We start from the raw sequence: 26,848 nt of genomic DNA, 5'->3' as shown, positions 1-26,848 counted from the left end.
GAGTGAAGTAAGCCAGAAAGATAAAGAATATTACAGCATACTAAAACATATATATGGAATTTAGAAAGATGGTAATGATAACCCTATATGCAAAACAGAAAAAAGAGACACAGAAATACAGAACAGACTTTTGAACTCTGTGGGAGAATGTGAGGGTGGGATATTTCAAAAGAACAGCATGTATACTATCTATGTTGAAACAGATCACCAGCCCAGGTGGGATGCATGAGACAAGTGCTCGGGCCTGGTGCACTGGGAAGACCCAGAGGAATCGGGTGGAGAGGGAGGTGGGAGGGGGATCGGGATGGGGAATATGTGCAAATCTAGGGCTGATTCATATCAATGTATGACAAAACCCACTGAAATGTTGTGAAGTAATTAGCCTCCAACTAATAAAAAAAAATTTTTTTTTAATTTAAAAAAAAGAAAAGAAAATAAAAGAAAAAGAACCAGCTTTTAGTTTCACTGATCTTTTTTTTTTTTTTCAGTTCTACTATTATTTATTTTTTTAAATATTTTTGAAAAAATATAATTTTTTTACAATATTTTCAACTTAAACACTATTCACACTGAACACGTATGGCAGCTTAACCTACCCAAATAAGAAGTTTAAGAAGCCAAAACTGTTCTAGCTTTGTTAAAAGAAAAGTTGTGCTGCAGACTATTGTAGTGATGGTTAACAAAGCAAGGAAAAGCACCACTCAAATTATATAACAATTTCTTTGTTCAATTGAATTATGGGTTGGTCAAATGTTAGATTTTACACAGGTAATAGCTATGATGCAATGACTCCTTAGAAAAGGATGGAATTCTCAAATCACATACTTTCTTAGATGTAACACTAGGATAATTCAGTATTTTCTTACATGATAACACACTGTAAAAGCCAGGAGACTTAGGTTCACTACCTTGTAACCTCAGTAACTAAAGACATACTTAAATGTCTATACTGAATTATTCCAATTAACCAGCAAGCCTTCTTCAGAAAAAGGAGATTCTTTTTGATGGGAACGCAAATTTAAGACTGAACTGAGAAACTCACTTAACAAGTAGAATTTAATTTAGATTTAGAGATCATTTAATTTGGTGCTTTATCACAACTTGACTGGTGCTTCTTTCCTTGCTGTTTTCATTTCAAGCCATGGGGCCAATTCTATTCTCAGTAAATGTTTGACAGCTTTTTACTTAATAACAGTCTCAGCACTTTTATTAAGCATGCAAGACTAACAAAACTTTGGCAATGCATAAGTGTAACACAGTGACAAGAGAGAGCTTTTACAATTAAGTCTTCTAATACTGCCTTCACAGTGTGGAAATTGTGCTACATCCACCAAAAGAGGGCCCCGTCTACTCAAATATTTTAGTACTTCACCCCAGGAACAAACTCCTTTGCATTTGGATTCAGATTGCTCTTGACCACAAGATCTTCCAGGGAAGAGCCATCACTGATAACAAGGTCATTAAACTGGTCTTGGATTTGGTCCATAGTTTGTGGGAGATACCACTCATGTTCCTCTTCTTCTTCCAGCATTTCTTGGAAACAGCGTTCAATAAATTCTTCTTCCCATAACTCCTCTTCTATCTGTCTGTTGAATTCCTCTTCATTTTCCATCCACATGTACTCTGCAAATGGATTGTCATCTTCATGAGAATGACCGTTAATTATCACATCTTCATTGATGATGCTTGGGCTAGTACTGCTGCGACTTGGATCTTTCATGGTTGGCGTTAGATGTAGTTTTTAATCCAGTGCACGGCAGCGGGGACGGCAGCCAACGAATCCGGTCGGCCTCCGCGGATCTCCACAAGCAGCGCCGCTCCCCCGCTCGACGCGCGCTTCGCCCGCAGCCTCCCTTCTCAGTTTCACTGATCTTTGTAATTGTTCTCTTCATCTCTATTTCAGTTTTTTATGCTCTCTTCTTTGATTTCTTTCCTTTCACTAATTTAGGTTTTGCTTGTTTCTCTTTCTCTACATGTTTTAGGTGTAGGGTTAGATTGTTTATTTGAGATTTTCTTATTTCCTGAGGCAAGAGTGTATTACTGTAAACTTCCCTCTTAGAACTACTTTTGCTGCATCCCATATGTTTTGGACCATTATGTTTTCATTTTTATTTGCCTGTAAGTATTTTTTTATTTCCTCTTTTATATCTTCAGTGATCCATTGGTTGTTTAGTAGCATATTATTTAGCCACCAGGTGTTGGTATTTTTTACCATTTTTTCCTTATACTTTATTTCTGATCTCATAGCATTGTGAGCAGAAAAGATGCTTGATGTGATTTCAGTTTTCTTAAATTTACCAAGGCTCACCTGTGGCCCAGCATGTGGTCAATCCTGGGGAATGTTCCATGTGCACTAGAGAAGAATATGTAGTCTGCTCCTTTTGGATTGAGTGCTCTATAAATATATGTTAAGTCCATCTAGCCTAACATATAATCTAAGGCCTTGTTCCATTATTAATTTTCTGTCTGGATGATTGGTCCATTGATGAAAGTGGGGTGTTTAAGTTCCCCACTGTTATTGTGTTGCTGTCAATTTCTCCCTTTGTGGTTGTTAGTATTTGCTTTACATATTGAAGTGCTCCTATGTTGGGTGCATATATGTTTATGACTATTTTGTATATAAGTGTATACAAAAGTTTTCCTACTACACCTGATAAAGGTCTGAGAAAAAAGAATAAATAGCTGGAGAACTTGAAAAACATAAACTAAATGAAATAGGAGCACTAAATATGAAATATAAAAAGTAAAACAAACTGATAAAAGTAAAAGATCATCATATAGCTCTGTTGTTCTTAAGCACAGCTGCTCACTAAAATCACACCTGGAGCCTTGGAGAGAAAAACAATATCTGAGCATTTAAGTTTTTCAAAAAATTCCAAGATAATTCTAATGAGTATTTGGATTTTAAAAAGTGATTACAGCTTTTTTATTAAATGGCAGTTTTAGTAATGTGGCCTCCCAGGTGGGGCTAGTGGTTAAATGTAGAATTTTATTACTTTCTGTTGACCAATTATTATACATTGGTATTAAGCAAATAATAGTTACATAATCAAGATAGTAAAAGATGTATTCCAGTTTTCACAATCAATAGCCAGACCAAAAAAATATAAAATCACAATGGACACATAATTAACCTAACAATATAAAATAATTACATGCAATTTGGGATATTAATTAGAGTGATGTGGTAAGTGGAAGTGCATACATGAAAATGTTTTTATCCACTCAGCCAGTCTATCAGAGAAGGCAATGGAAAGTACTCTTACCTGGAAACTCCCATGGACGGAGGAGCCAGGTAGGCTGCAGTCCATGGGGTCTCGAAGAGTCGGACACTACTGAGCAACTTCACTTTCACTTTTCACTTTCATGCATTGGAGAAGGAAATGGCAACCCAGTCCAGTGTTCTTGCCTGGAGAATCCCAGGGACGGGGGAGCCTGGTGGGCTGCCGTCTATGGGGTCCCACAGAGTCGGACACGACTGACGCGACTTAGCAGCAGCAGCAGCAGCCAGTCTATATCTTTTGGTTGGTACATTTAATCCATTTATATTAAATGTAAATATTGATATGTATGATCCTATTACCATCTTCTAAATTGCTTTGGGCTTATTTTCTGTAGGTCTTTTCCTTCTCTTTTGCTTCCTGCCTAGGGAAGTTCCTTTAGCATTTATTGTAAAGCTGGTTTGGTGGCTCTAAATTTTCTTACCTTTTGCTTATGTGGAAATCTGATTGTCTGCTGATGGGTGGGGCTCTGCTTCCTCCCTGTTAGTTGTTTGTCCTGAGGCAATTCAGTTCTGGAGTCTGTAGGCTCTAAAGTTGGATTAATAGTCTAATTCAAGGAAATTATGAGCTCTGCCTTGTAGGGCCACCCAAGACGGACAGGTCATGGTGGAGAGTTCTAACAAAATGTGGTCCACTGTTGAAGGGAATGGCAAACCACTTCAGTAATCTTGCCTTGAGGACCCCATCAGTTCAGTTCAGTCATTCAGTCAAGTCTGACTCTTTGTGACCCCATGGACTGCAGCACACCAGGCCTCCCAGTCCATCACCAACTCCCAGAGCCTACTCAAACTCATGTCCATTGAGTCAGTGATGCAATCCAACCACCTCATCCTCCGTCGTTTCCTTCGCCATCCACCCTTAATCTTTCCCAGCATCAGGGTCTTTTCCAATGAGTCAGCTATTCACATCAGGGGGCCAAATTATTGGAGTTTCAGCTTCAACATCAATCCTTCCAATGAATATTCAGAACTGATTTCCTTTAGGATGGACTGTTTGGGTCTCCTTGCAGACCAAGGGATGCTCAAGAGTCTTCTCCAACACCACAGTTCAAAAGCATCAATTCTTCGGCTCTCAGCTTTCTTTATAATCCAACTCTCACATCCATACATGACTACTGGAAAAAGTAAAGCTTTGACTAGATGGACCATTGTTGGCAAAGTAATGTCTCTGCTTTTTAATATGCCCTCCAGGTTGGTCATACCTTTTCTTCCAAGAAGCAAGCGTCTTAATTTCATGGCTGCACCCACCATCTGCAGTGACTTTGGAGCCCAAAAAAATAAGGTCTGTCACTCTTTCCACTCTTTCCCCATCTAGTTGCCATGAAGTGATGGGACCAGATGCCATGATCTTAGTTTTCTGAATGCTGAGTTTTAAGACAACTTTTTCACTCTCCCCTTTCATTTTCATCAAGAGGCTCTTTAGTTCTTTGCTTTCTACAATAGGGGTGCTGTCATCTGCATATCTGAGATAGATATTTCTCCCAGCTATCTTGATTCCAGCTTGTGCTTTATCCAGCCTGGCATTTCACATGATATACTCTGCATATAAGTTAAATAAGCAGGGTGACAATATACAGCCTTGACATACTCCTTTCCCATTTGGAACCAGTCTGTTGTTCCATGTCCAGTTCTAACTGTTGCATCCTGACCTGCATACAGATTTCTCAAGAGGCAGATCAGGTGGTCTGGTATTCCCATCTCTTTAAGAATTTTCCACTTTAAGAATTTTCCACTGTGATCCACACAGTCAAAGGCTTTGGCATAGTCAATAAAGCAGAAGTAGATGTTTTTCTGGAACTCTCTTGCTTTTTTGATGATCCTAGGGATGTTGACAATTTGATCTCTGGTTCCTCTGCCTTTTCTAAATCCAGCTTGAACATCTGGAAGCTCACGGTTCACATACTGTTGAAGCCTCCTGGCTTGGAGAATTTTGAGCATTACTTTGCTAGCGTGTGAGATGAGTGCAATTGTGTGGTAGTTTGAACATTCTTTGGCATTGTTTTTCTTTGGGATTGGATTGAAAATGGACCTTTTCCAGTCCTGTGGCCACTGTTGAGTTTTCCAAATTTGCTGACGTATAGAGTGTAGCACTTTCACAGCATCAACTTTCAAGATTTGAAATAGCTCAACTGGAATTCTATCACCTTCACTAGCTTTGTTCATAGGGATGCTTCCTAAGGCCCACTTGACTTCACATTCCAGGAAGTCTGGCTGTAGATGAGTGATCATACCATAATTATCCCATGGTCATCTGGGTCATGAAGATCTTTTTTGTATAGTTCTTCTGTGTGTCTTGCCACCTCTTCTTAATATCTTCTGCTTCTGTTAGATCCATACCTTCTGTCCTTTATTGTGCCTATCCTTACATGAAATGTTCCCTTGGTTTCTCTAATTTTCTTTAGGAGATCTCTAGTCTTTCCCATTCTATTGTTTTCCTCTGTTTCTTTGCATTGACCACTGAAGAAGGCTTTCTTATCTCTCCTTGCTCTTCTTTGGAATTCTGCATTCAAATGGGTATATCTTTCCTTTTCTCCTTTGCCTTTCACTTTTATTCTTTTCTCAGTTATTTGTAAGACCTCCTCAAACAACCATTTTGCCTTTTTGCGTTTCTTTTTCTTGGGGATAGTCTTGATCCCTGCCTCCTGTACAATATCATGAACCTCTGTCCATAGTTCTTCAGGCACTCTGTCTATCAGATCTAATCCCTTGAATCTATGGGGCTCCCTTGTGGCTCAGCTGGTAAAAAATCTGCCTACATCACTGTGTATAATGGGCTCCAGTTTCATCCATCTCATTAGAACTGATTCAAATGAATTCTTTTTAATGGCTGAGTAATATTCCATTGTGTATATGTACCATAGCTTCCTTATCCATTTGTCTGCTGATGGGCATCTTGGTTGCTTCCATGTCCTGGCATTATACAGTGCTGCGATGAACATTGGGTGCATGTGTGTCTCTTTCAGATCTAACCCTATATGCAAAACAGAAAAAGAGACACAGATGTACAGAACAGACTTTTGGACTCTGTGGGAGAAGGCGAGGGTGGGATGTTCTGAGAGAATAGCACTGAAACAAGTATACTATCAAGGGTGAAACAGATCACCAGCCCAGGTTGGATGCATGAGACAAGTGCTCAGGGCTGGTACACTGGGAAGACCCAGAGGGATCAGATAAGGAGGGAGGCGGGAGGGGGGATCGGAATGGGGAACACATGTAAATCCATGGCTGATTCATGTCATTGTATGGCAAAAACCATTACAATATTGTAAAGTAATTAGGCTCCAACTAATAAAAATAAATGAAAAAAAAAAATCTGCCTACAATGCAGGAGACTTGAGTTCGATCCCTGAGTTGGGAAGATCCCCTGGAGAAGGGAAAGGCTACCCACTCCAGTATTCTGGCCTGGAGAATTCCATGGGCTGCATAGTCCATGGGGTTGCAAAGAGTCAGACATGACTGAGAACCCCATGAACAGTATGAAAAGGGAAAAAGATATGACACTGAAAGATGAGCTCCCCAGGTCGGTAGGTGCCCAATATGCTACTGGGGAAAAGTGGAGTAGTAACTCCAGAAAGAATGAAGACATGGAGCCAAAGCAAAAACAATACCCAGTTGTGGATGTGACTGGTGATGGAAGTAAAGTCCGAAGCTGTAAAGAGCAATATTGCATAGGAACCTGGAATGTTAGGTCCACGAATCATGGTAAATTGGAAGTGGTCAAACAGGAGATGGCAAGAGTAAATATCAACATTTTAGGAATCAGTGAACTAAAATAGACTGGAATGGGTGAATTTAACTCAGATGACCATTATATCTACTACTGTGGGCAGGAATCCCTTAGAAGAAATAGAATAGCCATCATAGTCAACAAAAAAGTCTGAAATGCAGTACTTGGATGCAATCTCAAAAATGACAGAATGAGCTCTGTTCGTTTTGAAGGCAAACCATTCACTATCATGGTAATCCAAGTCTATGACCTGACCAGTAAGTTTGATTAGGTCCCATCTGTTTATATTTTTTCCATTTCTATTGCCTTTGGAGAGTGATCTAAGAAAACATTGGTGTGATTTATGGCACAGAATGTTTTGCCTATGCTCTCTTCTAGTTTTCTAGTGTCAAACCTTTAGATTAAATCTTTAAGCCATCATGAATTTATTTTCATGCATGGTGTGAGGGTGTGTCCTAATTTCAATGATTAACTTTCTCACCTTCACTTGCTGAAGGGATTTTTTTCTCATTTTATATTCTTGACTTCTTTGTTGAAGATTAATTGATCTTAAGTATGTGAGTTTATTTCTGGGGTCTCTATTCTGTTCCATTTATATATATGTCTGCTTTTCTACCAATACCATAAGATTTTTGACTAGTGCAAGTTTGTAATATTTTCTGAAATCTGGGAAGGTTATGCCTCATGCTTTGGGATTTTTCCCCCTCAGGATTGATTTGTCAATTCTGGGTCTTTTATAATTCCATATAAAATACATGTAAAAAATAGATTTTTTTTATCTAGTTCTGTGAAAAAATATCATGAGCAATTGGGTAGAAATTGCATTATCTGTACATTGCTTTGGGTAGCATTGCCATTTAACAATATTAATTTTTTCCAATCCAAGAGCATCAGATATATTTCCATTTCTTTGAATCTGCTTTATTTTCTTTTTTAATGTTTTATAGTCCATAGCATATAAGATTTTTTACACATATCCTTTAGAAGAAATAGAGTACCCTCATAGTCAGTAGAAGAGTCTAAAATGCAGTACTTGGTGCAATCTCAGTGGGTGCAGGCTCAAAAAAATGAGAGAATGATCTCAGTTTATTTCCAAGGTAAACCATTTAACATCACAGTAAACCAAGTATATGCCCAAAGAAGCTGAAGAAGCTAAAGTCAAACAGTTCTATGGAGACCTCCAAGACCTAACACCAAAAAAAGATGTCCCTTTCATCGTAGGATATTGGAAGGCAAAAGTAGGAAGTCAGGAGATACCTGGAGTAACACTCAAATTTGGCCTTGAAGTACAAAATGAAGTAGGGTAAAGGCTAACAGAAGCTTGTCAAGAGAACACACTGGTCATAGCAAACACCCTCTTCCAACAACGCAAAAGATGAATCTACGCACGTTCATCGCCATAATACACACAGTTCAGCACCACAGTCAGGTTGATTATATTCTTTGAGCCAAAGATGGGGAGGCTCTATACAGTCAGCAAAAACAAAATGTGGAGCTGACTGTGACTCCGATATATTACATTTACATTTAAAGTCACTCAGTCATGTCTGACTCTTTGTGACTCCATGGACTGCATAGTCCATGCACTGCATAGTCCATGGAATTCTCCAGGCCAGAATACTGGACTGGGTAGCCTTTCCCTTCTCCAGGGAACCTTCCCAACCCAGGGATCGAACCCAGGTCTCCCGCACTATAGGCGGATTCTTTACCAGCTGAGCCATAAGGGAAGCCCAAGAATAATGGGGTGGGTAGCCAATCCCTTCTCCAGGGGATCTTCCCAACCCAGGAATTGAACCGGGATCTCTTGCACTGCAGGGGAATTCTTTACCAACTGAGCTAACAGGGAAGCCAAAAATCTGACACTTGTGACTCAAATAACAAGCTCCTTATTGCAAAATTCAGACTTAAATTGAAGAAAGTATGGAAAACCACGATGCCATTCAGGTATGGCCTAAATCAAATTCCTTACAATTGATTATACAGTGGAGGTGACAGATTCAAGGGATTAGGTCTGATAGAGTGTCTGAAGAACTATGGACAGAGGTCCGTGACATTGTACAGGAGGCAGTGACCAAAACAATCCCAAAGAAAAAGAAATGCAAGAAGGAAAAATGGTTGTCTGAGGAGGGCTTACAAATAGCTGAGAAATGAAGAGAAGCAAAAGGCAAAGGAGAAAGGGAACTTATACCCAACTGAATGCAGAGTTCCAGTGAATAGCAAAGAGAGATAAGAAAGCCTTCTTATGTGAACGATGCAAAGAAACAGTGGCAAACAATGAGAGAGACTAGAGGTCGCTTCAGGAAAATTACAGATACCAAGGGAACATTTCTTGCAAAGATGGGCACAAAAAAGGACAGAAATTGCAATGACCTAACAGAAACAGCAGTGATTAAGAAGAGGTGGCAATAATACACAGAAGAACTACACAAAAAGAGCTCTTAATGGTCTAGATAACTTTGATGATGTGGTCACTCACCTAGAGCCAGATATCCTGGAGTATGAAGTCAAGTGGGCCTTAGGAAGCATTACTATGAACAAAGTCATTGGTGGTGTTGGAATTCCCGTTGACCTATTTCAAATCCTAAAAGATGACGCTGTTATAGTGCTCTATTCAATATATTAGCAAATTTGGATAACTCAGCAATGGCCACATGACTGGAAAATGTCAGTTTTCATTACAATTCCAAAGAAGGACAATGCCTCAGAATGTTCAAACTACCATACAATAGCATTCTTTTCATGTGCTAGCGAAGTAATGCTCAAAATCCTTCAAGCTAGATTTCAACAGTATGTGCACTGAGAAATTCCAGATGTATAAGTTGGATTTAGAAAAGGCAGAGGAACCAGAGATCAAATTGCCAATATCTGCTGGATCATAGAAAAAACAAGGGAATTCCCGAAAAAAATATATACTTTGCTTCATTGACTATGGTAAAGACTTCGACTGTGTGTATGACAACAAACCGTGGAAAATTCTTAGAGATGGGAATACCAGACCACCTTACCTGCCTCCTGAGAAACCTGTATTCAGGTCAAGAAGAAACAGTTAGCACTGGACATGGAACAACAAATTGGTTCAAAACTGGGGAAGGAGTACCCTGACCCTGTGTATTTAACTTATATGCAGAGTACATCATGCAAAATGCCAGGCTGGTTGAATCACAAGCTGAATTAAGATTGCCAAAAAATGTGAACAACTTCAGATATGCAGATGATACCACCCTAATGGCAAAAACTGAAGAGGAACTAAAGAGCCTCTTGCTGCAAGTGAAAGGGGACAGTGAAAAAGCTGGCTTAAAACTCAGTATTCAAAAAACTAAAATCACAGCATCCAGTCCCATCACTTCTTGACAAATAGATAGGAAAAATGGAAACAGTGACAGATTTTATTTTCTTGGGCTCCAAATCACTACAGATGGTGACCACAGCCATGAAATTAAAAGACAGTTGGCTCCTTGGAAGAAAACTTATGAGAAACCTAGACAGCATATTAAAAAGCAAAGACATCACTTTGCTGACAAAGATGCATATATTTCAAAACTATGGTTTTTCCAGTAGTCACATACAGATGTGAGTTGGATCATAAAAAGGATGAATGCTTAATCTTAAGACTGATGCTTTCAAATTGTAGTTCTGGAGAAGACTCTTGAGAGTCTCTTGGACAGCAAGGAGATAAAACCAGCCAATCCTAAAATAAAATCAACCTTGAATATTCATTGAAAGGACTGATTCTGAAGCTGAAGCTCCAGTACTTTGACCACCTGATGCAAAGAACTGACTCATTGGAAAAGACCCTAATGCTGGGAAAGACTGAGGGCAGGAGGAGAAGGGGATGACAGAGCATGAAGTGATTGGATGTCATCACCAACTCAATGGATGTGAGTTTGACCAAACTCCAGGAGATAGTGAAGGACAGGAAAGCCTGCTGCTCATGCAATTTCAAGGAACTGGACACGACATAGCAACTAAACAACAATGACTCCTAGATATTTTATTTGTATTTTTTTGGTTGATTTTACTTGGTTATGTATGATTGTTGTTATGTTTTGTTGCATTTGGTTGGGTAATATGTTGTTGAGAATTCTTGGACCTATATTCATCGAAGACATGGCCTTTAATTTTCTGTTTTGGTGGTATCTTTGATTTTCATATCAGGGTAATGGTAGATTCATAGAATATCTTTGGGAGTGATCCTTTCTCTCCAATAGTTTGAAAGTGTTTGAGAATGATTAGTATAATCTCTTCCTTGTATATTTGTTAGAATTCACCTGTGAAGTCATCTGGTCTTGGACTTTTTTGTAGGGAGTTTTTTTGGTTTTCTTTCTGTTTTTTAAATTACAGATTCTATTTCATGTCTAGTGATTGTTCTATTTAAATTATTTATTTCTCTCAGTTCAATTTGGTGGGCTATATGTTCTCAGACTATTGTTCATTTCTTCTAGGTTTTCAAAAATTTGTTGTCATATAATTGCTCATAGTATTTTCTTTTCTTATTTCTGAGATATCAATTGAGATTTCTCCTTTTTCAGTTTCTATTTTTTGAGGTTCTCTTTCCTTCGTGGTGAACCTAGGCAGAGTTTTGTCAATTTTGTTAATCCTTTCAAATAATCAGCTCTTGGTTTTATTGTATTTTTGTCCTGTTGTTTTTTCTTTTAAAATATATTTATTTCCTCCCTGATCTTTGTTATTTCCTGCCTTTAGATGACATTGAGTTTTGTTTGTTCTTTATCTAATTATTTTAAGTGGTCTGTTTGGTAGTTTGAGTTTCTTTTGGCTTTTGGTTTTGTTTTGTTTTTTGAGGAAGGCCTTTATTGCTATGAACTACCAAGAAACGGTTTTGCTGCATCCCATAGATTTCATATGGTTGTGCTTCATTTTCTTTTGCCTCAAGGTATCTGTTAATTTCTTTTAAATTTTTCTTTTTAATGTTTTCATTGAACCATTTATTCCGTAGCATGTTATTTAGTCTCCATGTAATTATTTTTTCCTCATTTTTTTTCCTGTGGTAAATTTCTGGTTTCAAGCTGTTGTGGTCAGAAAAGATGCTAGAAATAGTTTCTACACTATTAATTTATTCTATGCTAATAAATTAATTTATTTGGTTGTGCTGGGTCTTCATTGCTATGCAGGCTTCTCTAGTTGCAGCATGCAGGGGCTACTCTTCCTCGTAGTGCACAGGCTTCTCACCGTAGTGGCTTTTCTTGTTGTGCAGCATGGGATCTAGGGCACATGGGCTTCAGGAGCTGTGGTGCATGGGCTCAGCAGTTGTGGTTTCCATGCTCTAGACCAGAGCCTCAATGATTGTGGCTCACAGGCTTAATTGCTCTGCAGCATGTAGGATCTTCCCAGATCAGGGATCAAATCCATGTCTCCTGCATTGGCAGCTGGATTCTTTACCACTGAATCACCAGGGAAGCCTCTACTATTTTTTTTAAATAACAGTTTTTGCCATCTATTTAACTCATCCTATGCTTCATTATAAACAGATCAGGAAACTTTAAGACTGAAAAATCATTTTGTAATGATGCTCTAGGAATCTAAGTCATTAAATAGATCAGTGGCTCCTACCCACTGGTACATGAATCACTGGAAGAAGGTCTTCCACTCAGATTCCTGAGGCTCACATAGTATATTCTAATTCTGCTGGTCTGAGATGGACACAGAACTGAACTTTATGGGTACTATTAATAAAGGCAATAAGTGATTCTAAAGCAGATGATCAAAGAACTACTCTGTAAACAGTGACATGGATTGAAGACTTTGCATTTTCATAGGATTTAGAGGTACTACATTCCTGTTTTGTGGAACAAAACAACACTGCAAACTTTATAATGCTCATTAATTTAACAAGTGAATGATTTTGAGCACCACCTGTGTGCTTGACAATATTCTTCATTCTACAGGTGCAGATATTGACCTTTCTCTCATGAAACAACAAGAAACTTGGCAAATATTACGGTACACAAGGCTATCAAGTATGAATGGTGTAGAGGACTGATGAACATAATATCTTTTCCCTCATCAATGTATCATCTAGGACAATTGAACAGAAATTCCAAGATGGAGAAAGGAAAGGATATCAAACATTTTTTTTTTCTTCTAGATGAAGTCAGGTTGAGGGAAGCAGCTCTTAAAAACTGGTTGACATTTTCAGGTATTATAAGATATAATTCTTACAGGGATTATATTTTAATTTAAAAAATGCCTCTTTGCAGGTGCATCACTGAGATTGTTTGCAGCTAAAAGGAAAACTCTGCCCTCTATCTGGTGGACTGAAACCGCCCCATCAACTTTTTTAGTGAACATAGAACTTCTTTGTTTCTGAGACTGTATGCAAGAGGGTTCAGGAGAGGGGTAAGGACAGTCCCAAAGAGAAAGAGACCCTGGTTCAACTTTGGAGTCTTGGCAGAACCAGGCCTCATGTAGATGCACATACCTGGACCAAAATAGAGACCCACCACACAGAGATGAGAGGAGCAAGTGGCCAGAGTCTTGTTCCTGCCTTCTGGGGAGTTCATTCGGAGTACAGCAAGGAAGATGAGAACATAGGAGGACAAGATGAGAGATAAGGGCAGCAGCAGGACTAGGATGCTGGTCACCACTACAGCCTTCTCATAGGTTGAGATGCCCTCACAGACAATCCTAAGAACAGCCATGACTTCACAGAAGAAGTGAGGAATCTCTCTGGGGCTGCAGATGTGAAAATGTAAGGTGAAAGCAGTGTGGCCAAAGGAAGTAAGGGCACCTCCAGCCCAAGCCATGGCAGCCATCTGCCAGCACATCCTAGGACTCATGATGACAGGGTACCGCAGGGGATTGCAGATAGCCACTTAGCGATCAAAACACATGACAGTTATAAGGATGCATTCTCCAATGGCTACTGTCAGCGAGAAAAATATTTGAGTCCCACAAGCCAGGAATGAGATGCTTTGCCATCCAGAGAAGAAGTTGGCCACCATCTTGGGTATGATGCTAGAGGTCAAAGTCAAATCCATTAAGGAGAGCTGACTGAGCAGGAAGTACATGGGGGTATGGAGCTGGGAATCCAACCAAATGAGGAGGACCAGAAGAGTGTTGCCAATGAAGGCAGCCATGTAGATAAGAAGAACAATGGAAACCAAAGCTGTGATGTATCTAAATTCAGGGAAGAATCCCAGGAGGATGAAATTTGTGGATTCTGTCTCATTCCCTCCCCACATGACTCTCTGCAATGACAACACAAAGGGAGGAGATTTGTTAAAAAAAAAAAAAAAGAGTCAGTGCTGAAACAGTTTTTTAAAGTTTGTTTAAAATAATTTATAACAAAAATGGCAAGCATAAAATTGTTTATCCATGATGATCTGCATCAATTCTTAACATATTTTTTCAGTAACCCTGAATCATGATATAATGTACTTTAGAAACCAGAGTGTAAGTTTTTAAATGTGACTCATTATCATTAATATTTGAAATATATTTTCTTACATTAAGAACAATTTTTGATCATTAAAGTTTTTTCTTTAGAATGATAATGTTTGTTATTGGGTTGAGAAATCACAGTCACCACTTGTACATTTTCAGGTTTTTGCTGTTTTTAGAAAATGATATTTCCATTTTTATCTTTTCAATGATTTTCTTAGCAATATTTTTGAGGAATAATTTACATTTATTTCCAGGTCATATAATATACTCTTTATTTGCTCATGAAAAATAGTATTAATTTAATTTATACAAGGATTTAAAAACAATTTTAATGCTCCTGCTTAATCAAAGCTTCTGGCTTTGGACATTATAAACATACAAATAAACTGGTCATTAGGACTGTGTTTTGTGTTGTGTACATTTAAGGTTATTTTAAGCTTTTGATCTAATCAACCCTTCTTTATATTCTGGCAAATAAACTCACTATGTCTACATGGTTTCAGTACAATAAATTCATACCAAGTGTCAATAAGTGAAAAAGGTATTTTTACATGAACTCACAGGGTTCCTGATATTGTAAAATTCATATTACCTAAAACTTTAGTTATAATATTTATGTGCATGATTGGCACAGAGAAATTTTAGGGCTCCTTTCTCTCAGGCTTAGGAACTTTTTCTTTTAAGACTCTCTGAGCTGTATACAACCCTTCTCCTTGATACCTGTATAACCCTTTAAATTCCTAGACATACTCCTGCTGGGGTTACAAGAGGACATGTACTCATCTTGTAAACAAGTTGAACTCATGAAAATAGTTTTAAAAATTCTAAAAAAGATCAAAGTGACTCTAACAGTGTATTAAAACCTCATAATTGTCCAAATTTAAGGTAAGCACAATTAACATTAGAAAGTTTATAAAGTAAGAACAGATGTGTCTAAGCATTTGAACAGATTAAAGAAAAAAGTTTACACATTAGAACAAAAACTTGATAAAATTAATTACTAAATACTGATTTAAAAGCCATCCTAACTATTAATAACTAGTTGTAGAATAAGATATTCTAATATCCTATTCTATTACTTTCCTGCCAATCTGTGACATTCATTTGTTAGTGGAATTACTGAAAATACTACCTCTAAGGGGCTTCTCAGGTAGCTCAGTGGTAAAGAATCTGCCAGCCAATGCTGGAGACACAGGAGATGCCAGTTTGATCCCGGGGTAGGGAAGATCCCCTAAAGGAGGAAATGGCAACTCGCTCCAGTATTCTTCCCTGGAAGATTCCATGGACAGAGGAGCTTGTTGGACTACAGTCCATGGGGTCACAAAGAGTCTGACACGGCTGAGTGATTGAGCACACACACACACATCGTCTCTAAATTGTTAAGCTAGTTCTTTCTTCACAGGTGTGCATTGTATATGTGTCAACATTAACAGCAAGATCCAAGTTTCCTTTACTTTTTGCAAGAAGTCTTTTTGCAGAGAGTCTTTCCCCCTCTAACACAACATTACCTTCTCAGAAACAGTGAACTCAAACATTAGGTCATTGTATACAACTCAATGGACATGAGTGTGAGCAAGCTTCGGGAGACGGTGAAGGACAGGGAAACCGGGCGTGCTGCAGTCCATGGGGTCACAAAGAGTCAGACACAACTGAGCGACTGAACAACAATACATTTCTAATCTTGTGCAATTTGACCTCAACTCCTGGCTTCCATCCAGATATTGATTTAAATTTGTTCATCAAAAATAATGATAAGTTTTTAATGCAGGAATTCTGATAACAAAAATGGTCTAAGTCTGTTCTCCCATTGACCAATCACTAAAAGGCTTCATTCTTGTGAAGAACTAGCTGAACTCTGTCGGCTGGCACTGCCAGATTGAGACATCTATCTTTACATATCCAACTTTTATTTAAGCATACTATGTTGATTACCTTCAAACCCGGAAATCACAGTTAATCAGGGCCTTTCTCCTGGGTGAATGTCTTGATGAGTTAGCCTTATTTTAGATGTGTACAGTTTAAGATTTTAAAAAATAAATTTAATAACAAAAATGGTCAGCGTTTATCTTATTCTCTCCTGCCTTAAAGGGAGCCTTCATGCAGTCAGGGCATTGTTTGTGGTTCATCTAGAGTCATCAGATGGTGAGAAACTGAGATTTCAGACAGGCCAGATCTTTGAAATTTTTCTGACCTTGTAAATAAGAAAGCAGGGTTCTGTGATGTAAGTGCTTGTTTCACATCATCCTATTTCTAGCACAAGTGTTGCTTTCCTACTTGGCTAGATTCAGTTATAAATTCTCACTCCAAATTCCATTCATCACAGTCTGAATTTAATCCTATATTTCATCATTATTGCGGTTACATGTGTTAATATGTATCTCACCCTTTAAGTCATAAAATTTGTGATGGAAGGAACTGTATTTGCTAAGTTCCACCTTTTCTCTCTAGATCTGACATGTTGCCTTCAGTGAAAATAAGTTAGATACGCTATCAATTCAGGATTGGAATACAGGTCTTAGAACTCTGGATTTAATTCCTGTATCAAAACAGAAGCTTACAGGACAAAAACCATTTTTCTACCTAACAGAATTATTTTGTTTTGACTTTATGATCCCTCATTGACTTCAGAGCATTTTGCAGCATTTTATCTGGTTGGACTATATGGGAAGAGGTTCATCATTGCTATGTCCACTTGAGAAATAATATCCATAAATGACTAAAAGACACACAACTTTGTTAGTCACATAGTTAAATAACACTTTCTTGCTGCTGCTGCTGCTAAGTCACTTCAGTCGTGTCTGACTCTGTGCGACCCCACAGATGGCAGCCCACCAGGCTCCGCCGTCCCTGGGATTCTCCAGGCAAGAACAGTGGAGTGGGCTGCCATTTCCTTCTCCAATGCGTGAAAGTGAAAAGTGAAAGTGAAGTCACTCAGTCGTGTCCAACTCTTCGCCACCCCATGGACTGCAGCCTACCAGGCTCCTCCGTCCATGGGATTTTCCAGGCAAGAGTACTGGAGTGGGGTGCCATTGCCTTCTCCAACACTTTCTTACTCATTAATAATTATCTGCTTAACAAGATTGAACCCTACAAATATTATTTACAAATAACTATAGAATTAACATTAGGAATGGATTTTTCACAATCAGAAAAAATGACTGTTTCTCTATCAAGATGCTTACCTTGAATTTGTGTTCAGTCATAAGTTCTTACAAAGTGTAAAATATTAAAAATTCCTTTGGCCCAGTGACTCTGATTATACCGTTTAAAAAGAAAAGTAAACTATTCAGTAGGAAAAGATAGGTAATTGAGTATATCTTGATAAGCTGTCTCTCCTCAGCCTAAGTTGTAAGCAGGACTGGACTCTCCCTAATTCCTCAGTGGCCTGGGATTTAGCATAGAGTGGCCAGTCACTCTGAGCGTTGCTGCTTCCTGACTCAGCCCCACCAACTGCTCACTAAGGGCTGAGGTGCCCAGGTGTAGTGGCCTAAAGGAATCTTCTCTCCAGGATATAATTAGTGTTTTTCAAAACCACCCACTAGCTACATACTCTGAATTTTTTATTTGTTTTCCTGTCAACACCACCATCATTTCCCCAGAGTTCCAACTTGTACTTTTCTTTTCATTTTAATCATTAATTTCATACAACCATTAAGCAAGTTATTGATTTCTCTTTTCTAACAATTCTTATTTTCTCCTGCATTTCTCTTCATAGGACCCTCACTCTAGACCTATTTCCCCTGTGTAGAATATCACTTTTTCTTATCTTCTTAGCTAAATTCTCCCTTTTCTTCAAGGTCAGATATAAGTCTTGTCTCTGCATCAAAATCTACCTTTATTTCCACAGTGAATATCAGCATATTTTCATTAGTTAATTATAGTTCTCTCTCTCTCCCTTGGCTTATCATACCTACATCACACTGTTAATGATTTTTTCCAACTCTCTTACAATTAACAATGGGATATAAAGCTATGGAAGCCTAGGATTTTGCCTCAGTCCTCATTATGTTCCCTCCTTTTTTGTCCCTCTTTTTCATAAATTATCTTATTCTTAGTAGGCACTGACTTAACACTATTAATTAAATTTCTATTTCATTAAAATCAACAAAATCTGTACTATATGCCAAGAACTAAAATGGAAAAATAATAAATGCAGTAAGATCTGATCAAGTGGGGAAACTGATTTATGAAAAAAAAGAGATTATGATATGACTGATTAGTACCACAACAAAATTATGTAGAAATTGCTATGGTTCCGTAAGTGAGGGAGGATTAAGTTGTCTAGACAGATAATTGGTAGATGATTAAAGGATGGTTTCATGTGTATAATAACATCTGAATTGAATTTTAAAGAATAAGTAGAAAAAAAGAATAAGTAGGAATGAATGAAAGTAGAAATGAGGAAAATTTAAGCATGGGAAGCTGGTTCAAAGCAGATGGACTAACATGGTTTTTATGGAAAAACTTAATCATCCATAATTTTGATGGATATAGAAGCTATAGGAATGGACAGGGAATGATGATGGACTATAGAAAGAGGCTCAAATGTAAACTCAGCTTAGGAGGAGTGAGTATGATCTGGGCACTAAATTATTGTACACCCTGACCAAGGGGAGAAGCTTCTATGATTAACAGGTATTATGAAATAAAAGACAGGTATTAGAATAATCAACATACTTAAGTGGCCACATAATTGAAGACAGACTCAGCAAGGGCCTTGAAGAATTTAAGGAAATGTGGAAACATCTTGTGTTTGGAGAATTCTGTGCCTTTTCATACTCTCCTCTACACTTCTTTCCCTCACACTCAACTTTGCTGCTGCTGTCCACAATTGCTTTCGACCTCCAATCAATTATTTTGGCCATTAGAATTTATCAGGCAGAGTTTTTGGGTATTTTCCTTCTAAATATGAATTCAAATAGGTTCTTGATTCCAAACAAAATTAAATTGGTTCATCAAACTGCACACTTTTAATAGACCAATAATACTTTAAAATAAACTTTTATTTTCTGAAAAGTTCTTGATTTACAGAGAAGTTGTAAAGATAATACAGAGAGTTCTCATAAACTCCTCACCATGTTTTCATCTTTCTTGACATTTTATTGCTGTTCAGTTGCTAAACTGTATCCTACTCTTTGTGACCCCATGGACTGCAGCACACCAAGCTTCCCTATCCTTCAATATCTCTTTGAGTTTGCTCAAACTCATGTCCATTGAGTTGACGATGCCATCCAACCATCTCAAGCTCTGTCACTCCCTTTTCCTCCTGCCTCAATCTTTCCAAACATCAGAGTTTTTTCTCAGTGAGTCGGCTCTTCGCATTAGGTAGCAGAAGTATTGGAGTTTCAGCTTCAGCATCAGTCCTTCTAATGAGTATTCAGGGTTGATTTTTTTTAAGACTGACTGGTTTGATTTCCTTGCTGTCCAAGAGACTCTCAAGACTCTTCTTCAGCACCACAATTTGAAAGCATCAGTTCTTTGGTACTCAGCCATCTTTATGGTCCAGTTCACACATCTTTACATGATTACTGGAAAAACCATATCTTTGACTAGACAGACCTTTGTGGGCAAAATGTCTCTGCTTTTTAATATGCTGTCTAGGTTTGTCATAGTTCTTCTTCCAAGGAACATGCATCTTTTAATTTCATGGCTGCAGTCACCATCTGCAGTGATTTTGGAGCCCAAGAAGATAAAGTCTTTCATTGTTTCCATTGTTTCCCCTTCTATTTGCCATGAAGTGACAGGACCAGATGCCATGATCTTCATTTCTGAATGTTGAGTTTTAAGCCATCTTTTTAACTCTCCTCTTGCACTTTCATCAAGAGGCTCTTTAGTTCTTCTTCACTTTCTGCCATAAGGGTGGTGTTATCTGCATATCTGATATTTCTGCCTGCAATCTTGATTCCAGCTTGTGTTTCAACCAGCCAAGCATTTCACATGATGTACTCTGCAAGTTTACCCAAAGCTTCTGGTCTGGGTCTTATATTTTAAGGACAAACTAACCATTAGGACTGTGTTTTATGTTATTTTCACTTGTGGTTATTTAAGCTTTTAATCTAATTGACCCTTCTATTCAGGCAATAAACTCATTGTATGTACGTGATTTATAGAAAATTCACATCAAGTAACAATAAGGGAGAAAGTTTTTTTTCTACATGACCTCAAAGGAACTTCCTCTCTTCCAAAATTCATATTACCTTAATGATTAGTTATAGTAGTTAATGTGCCTGATAGGTACAGGTGAAATTAGGATTTCTTTCCCTCAGGCTTACCAACTTTTCCTTCTTAGATATTCATAGTTCTGCATAATCTTTCTCCTTGTTACTTGTATAGTCCTTTAAACTCCTACACATACTCTTGTTGGGTGTACAAAAGGACATGCACCCATCTCCTGTGAGACTCCTAAGACTTCATTACAAAAACTTGACCAAAACAGTACAAGAATGAGAAAATTATAAGCAAGTTGTGCTCATTAAAATAGTTTCAAAAATCCTAAAAAAATGCAAATTATCTCTAATGGTGTATTAAAAGCTCATAATTTTTTAAATTTAATGTAAGAAACTATTAAACTTTATAATGTTTATAAAGAACAGATGTTTATTAAAGAAAAAGCATTGCATCATTTACAAAAACCTGATAAAATTATGACTAAATCATGATTTAACATCCATCCTACAAAGTAACAGTAGAATAAGATTGCCTTCTGGTGATCTGCAACATTCATTTGTTAATTGCATTATTCAAAAATATCATTTCTAAATTGCATTAGTTACATAAATATCATTTCTAAATTGCATTAGTTACAAAAACCTGATAAAATCATGACTAAATCATGATTTAACATCCATCCTACAAAGTAGTAGTAGAATAACATTGCCTTCTGGTGATCTGCAACATTCATTTGTTAATTGCATTATTCAAAAATATCATTTCTAAATTGTTAAGCTAGTCCTCTCTGCACCTGTGTGTGTGTGAGTGTGTATGTATGTGTGTAGGTGTGTCAACATTAACAGTAAGATCCAAATCTCCCTTGTTTTTTACAGGAAGATGGAAGAGTCTTTTCCCCCTCCACAGAAACAGTGAAAAAGTGGAAGTGTTAGTTGTCAGTCATGTCTGACTCTTTGAGATCCAATGAACTGTAGCCCACCAGGCTCCTCTGTCCATGGAATTCTCCAGGCCAGAATACTGGAATAGGTAGCCATTTCCTTCTCCAAAGGATCTTCCAGACCCAAGGATCAAACCCAGGTCTCCTGCATTGCAGGCAGTTTCTTTACCATCTGAGACTCTCCACAGAAACAGTGAATGCAAATACTGGGGCACCATTTACTTTTCTAATCTTGTACAATTTAATCTCAGCTCTTTGCTCCTAGCCTGATAATTAATTCAGATTTGTTTGACAAAAATATTGATCAGGCTTTAATGCAGGAATTCTGATAACAAAAAGATCTAAGCCTTCCTTCCATTGTTCAGCCTATAAAAGCCTTTCTTTCTTTCTTTCTTTTTTTGACCATACCGTAAGGCATGCAGGATCCCTAGTTCCCTAACCAGGGATCAAATCCATGACTCTTGAATTGGAAGTGCAGTCTTAATTAATGGACCACCAGGGAAGTCCCTAAAAGTCTTTATTTCTTGTGAATAAATGGCAGGCCTCTGTGGGTTTGCACTGCCAAAAATAGGCATATATCTTTACATATTCAACTTTTATTTGAGTATTCTGTATTGATTACCTTCAAAGCAAGAGATCAAAACTAATCAGTGCCTGTTTCATGTCACAGGGTGCTTGAATGACTAGGCAAGTTAGGCTGACTTTAAAGGTGGAAAGACTTTAAGATTAAAAAAAAAAAAATAGTGACAAAATTGGTCACCATTTATCTTATTCTCTCTTGCCTTAAATGGAGCCTTGGTGCAGTCAGGATGTTGCTTGTGTCTCATCTAGAGTCATCAGATGATGAGTAACTGAGATTTCAGACTATCCAGACTTTGAAAATTCTATAACTTTGTGGATTAAAAAAAGAAGAGTTCTGTGATTTAACTGCTGTTATATATCCTCCCATTTTAATTTTAAGTGATGCTTTCTTAGATAGTTCAATCATTATAAACTCTCACTCCAAATTCTATTCATCACAAACTAAATTTAAGCCCTTTTGGCCAATATCACTGATGAACATAGATGCAAAAATCCTTAACAAAATTCTAGCAAACAGAATCCAACAACATATTAAAAAGATCAAACATCATGACCAAGTGGGCTTTATCCCAAGGATGCAAGGATTCTTCAATATCCACAAATCAATCAATGTGATACACCACATTAACAACTTGAAAGATAAAAACCATATGATTATCTCAATAGATGCAGAGAAAGCCTTTGACAATATTCAACACCCATTTATGATAAAAAACCCTCCAGAAAGCAGGCATAGAAGGAACATACCTCAACATAGTAAAAGCCATATATGATAAACCCACAGCAAACATTATCCTCAATGGTTAAAAATTGAAAGCATTTCCCCTAAAGTCAGGAATAAAACAAGTGTGCCCACTCTCACCACTACTATTCAACATAGTTTTGGAAGTTTTAGCCACAGCAATCAGAGAAGAAAAAGAAATAAAAGGAATCCAGATAGGAAAAGAAGAAGTGAAACTCTCACTGTTTGCAGATGACATGATCCTCTACATAGAAAACCCTAAAGACTCCACCAGAAAATTACTAGAGCTAATCAATGAATATAATAAAGTTGCAGGATATAAAATTAACACACAGAAATCCCTTGCATTCCTAAGCACTAACAATGAGGAAACAGAAAGAGAAATTAAAGAAATAATTCCATTCACCATTGCAACGAAAAGAATAAAATACTTAAGAATAAACCTACCTAAAGAAACAAAAGATCTATATATAGAAAACTATAAAACACTGATGAAAAAGATCAAAGAGGACACAAATAGATGGAGAAATATACCATGTTCATGGATTGGAAGAATCAATATTGTGAAAATGACTATACTACCCAAAGCAATCTATAGATTCAATGCAATCCCTATCAAGCTACCAATGGTATTTTTCAGAAAACTAGAACAAATAACTTCATAATTTGTATGGAAATACAAAAAAACCTTGAATAGCCAAAGCAATCTTGAGAAAGAAGAATGGAACTGGAGGAATCAATTTGCCTGACTTCGGACTATACTGCAAAGCTACAGTCATCAAGACAGTATGCTACTGGCACAAGACAATGGAACAAAATAGAAAGCCCAGAGATAAATCCATTCACCTGTGGACACCTTATCTTTGACAAAGGAGTCAAGACTGTACAATGGAGAAAAGACCATCTCTTTAACAAGTGGTGCTGGGAAAACTGGTCAACCATTTGTAAAAGAATGAAACTAGAACACTTTCCAACACCATACACAAAAATAAACTCAAAATGGATTAAAGATCTAAATGTAAGACCAGAAACTATAAAACTCCTAGAGGAAAACATAGGCAAAACACTCTCCAACATACATCATAGCAGGATCCTCTATGACCCACTTCCCAGAGTAATGGAAACAAAAGCAAAAATAAACAAATGGGACCTAATTAAACTTAAAAGCTTTTGCACAACGAATGAAACTATAAGAATCATGAAAAGACAGCCTTCAGAATGGGAGAAAATAATAGCAAACAAAGAAACTGACAAAGAATTAATCTCAAAAATACACAAGCAGTTCCTGCAGCTCAATTCCAGAAAAATAAAAGACCCAATCAAAAAAATGGGCCAAAGAACTAAACAGACATTTCTCCAAAGAAGACTAAGATGGCTAACAAACACATGATAAGATGCTCAACATCACTCATTATCAGAGAAATGCAAATCAAAACCACAATGAGGTACCGTCTCATGCTGGTCAGAATGGCTGCTATCCAAAAGTCTACAAACAATAAATGCTGGAGAGGGTGTGGAGAAAAGGGAACCCTCTTACACTGTTGGTGAGAATGCAAACTAGTACAGCCACTATGGAGAACAGTGTGGAGATTCCTTAAAAAACTGGAAAGAGAACTGCCATATGACCCAGCAATCCCACTGTTGGGCACACACACTGAACAAACCAGAATTGAAAGAGACACATGTATCCCAATGCTCATTGCAGCACTGTTGACAATAGCTAAGATGTGGAAGCAAACTAGATGTCCATCGGCAAACAAATGGATAAGAAAGCTGTGGTACATATACACTATGGAATATTACTCAGCCATGAAAAAGAATGCATTTGAATCAGTTCCAATGAGGTGGATGAAACTGGAGCCTCTTATACAGAATGAAGTAAGTCAGAAAGAAAAACACCAATACAGTACACTAACACATATATATGGAAATTAGAAAGATGGAAATGATGACCCTATATGCGAGACAGCAAAAGAGACACAGAAGTAAAGAACAGACTTTTGGACTCCGTGGGAGAAGGCAAGGGTGGGATGATTTGAGAGAATAACATTGAAACATGCATATTATCATATATGAAACAGATCACCAGTCCAGGTTCAATACATGAGACAGAGTGCTCAGGGCTGGTGCATTGGGATGACCTTGAGGGATGGGATGGGGAGGGAGGTGGGAGGGGTATTCAGGATGGGGAACACACTTGCACCCATGGCTGACTCAGGTCAATGTATGGCAAAAAATCACTACAATATTATAAGTAATTAGCCTCCAATTAAAATAAATAATTTTTTTAAAGAAAAAATAAATATAAGCCTGTTTCATCATTGTTTGTGGTTATATGTGTTAACATGTATCTTATCCTTTATATCATAAAATCTTCAATGAACTGTGTTTGCTGAATTCCACCTTTTCTCTCTAGAGCTAACACATTGCCTTCCACGAAAACAAGTTAAATAAACAATCAGCTCAAAGCTGAAATTCAGGCCTTTGAACTCTGAATTCAATACCTTTATCAAATGAGATACTTGCAGAACAAAAGCCATTTTTCTACCTAATGGCAATATTTTGTTTTGCCTTATGGTCCCTTTTTGTCTTTAAAGCAATTTTCAGCATTTTATCTGGTTGGGATATATGAGAAGACACTCAGCATTGTTATATCCACTTAAAGCATACACAACTTATCTGGTCACATAGTTAAATAACACTTTTCTACTCCTAAATAATTATCTGCTTAACAAGTTGAGCCTCACAAATACTAATGACAAAAACTATAGAATTAGCATTAGGAATGGATTTTCACAATCTGAAGAATGTGCATTGTTTCTTTATCAAGATGCTTACCTTGAATTTGTGCTCAGTTACAATTTCTTAGAAAGAGCAAATTCCTTCTGCCCATGACTCTGATTTTTACTGTTTAAAAAGGTGGGGGAAGGCCATTTCAGGAGGAAAAGTAGGCCATTTCAGATAACTAAGTAGATCTGGAAAGCCTGTCTCTTGTCAGTCTGTCAAGTTGTAAGCAGAGCTGGAATCTCCTCAATTCCTCGAAGGCCTGAGATTCCGTGTAGAGAGGCCAGTCAGCCTGAGGTCTGATGTGTTGGGACTCAGCCCTATTAACTGCTCATTAAAGCCTGAGATGCCAAGGTGTAGTGTCCTAGGCAGCTGTCCCCAACCTTTTTGGCACCAGGGGCCGATTTCTTGGAAGACAATTTTCCCACGGACTGGGGATGGATGTGGGATAGTTTCAGGATGATTCAAGAGCATTACATATGTTGTGTACTTGATTTCTAATCTAATGACCTGATAGCAGGTATGGGTCTGTGGCCCAGAGGTTGGGGACCCATGTCCTAGAGGAATCTTTCCCCCAGGATATAACCAGAGTTTTTTAAAACTACCATCTACATCTCTGAATTTTTTTATTTTCTTGGTCAGTATTGCTCTCATTTCCCCAGACATCAAATTTATAACTTTCTTTGACTTTTAATCATCAATCTCACACAAGTGAAAGTGAAAATCTCTCAGTTGTGTCCAACTGTTTGCAACCCCATGGACTATAGTGTCCATGGAATTCTCCAGGCCAGAATACTGGAGTGGGTAGCATTTCCCTTCTTCAGGAGATCTACCCAACCCAGGGATCGAACCCAGGTCTCCCACATTGCCAGAGGATTCTTTACCAGCTGAGCCACAAGGGAAACCATACAAATATTCATCAAATTATTGATTTCTCCTTTCTAATATTTCTTAGTTTCTCCTTCTTTTCTATTTTTAGGACCCACACTCCAGACCTACTTCCTGTGTCTAGAATACCCCTTTGTCCTATATTCTTAGTCAAATTCTCCCTTTTGTCCAAGGTCGGTTTTAGTTCTTACCTCCTCAGTAAAGTCATCTTTCTTTTATTTCCATGATGAATATCAACATATTTTTAATTATTTAATTATAATATTTCTCTCTCTCAACTTACCATACCTACATTATATTGTTAATGATATTTTTATCATGCTTTTACAATTAACAATG

The 26,848-nt window shown here is 37.7% G+C and overlaps 1 protein-coding gene and 1 pseudogene across 1 annotated transcript; both read right to left on the bottom strand.

The window, feature by feature from the left end:
- Positions 1 to 471: 471 nt before the first annotated feature.
- Positions 472 to 1,856, bottom strand: LOC122439982 (polyadenylate-binding protein-interacting protein 2-like). Its single transcript, XM_043465639.1, has one exon. It carries the CDS (start codon positions 1,718 to 1,720, stop codon positions 1,361 to 1,363), a length of 360 nt encoding a protein of 119 aa, XP_043321574.1. The 5' UTR covers positions 1,721 to 1,856; the 3' UTR covers positions 472 to 1,360.
- An 11,389-nt stretch (positions 1,857 to 13,245) lies between these two features.
- On the bottom strand, positions 13,246 to 14,401 carry LOC122439978 (annotated as a pseudogene).
- Between the last annotated feature and the right edge of the window lie 12,447 nt (positions 14,402 to 26,848).

Source organism: Cervus canadensis, chromosome 4 (assembly GCF_019320065.1).
Source record: "Cervus canadensis isolate Bull #8, Minnesota chromosome 4, ASM1932006v1, whole genome shotgun sequence".
In the NCBI taxonomy this organism is placed as follows: domain Eukaryota; kingdom Metazoa; phylum Chordata; class Mammalia; order Artiodactyla; family Cervidae; genus Cervus; species Cervus canadensis.
This window is presented reverse-complemented; position numbering and strand designations above follow the sequence as displayed.

Coding starts and splice junctions, on each gene's coding strand:
- LOC122439982 (XM_043465639.1), bottom strand. CDS start 1,720: ATGAAAGATCCAAGTCGCAGCAGTACTAGCCCAAGCATCATCAATGAA.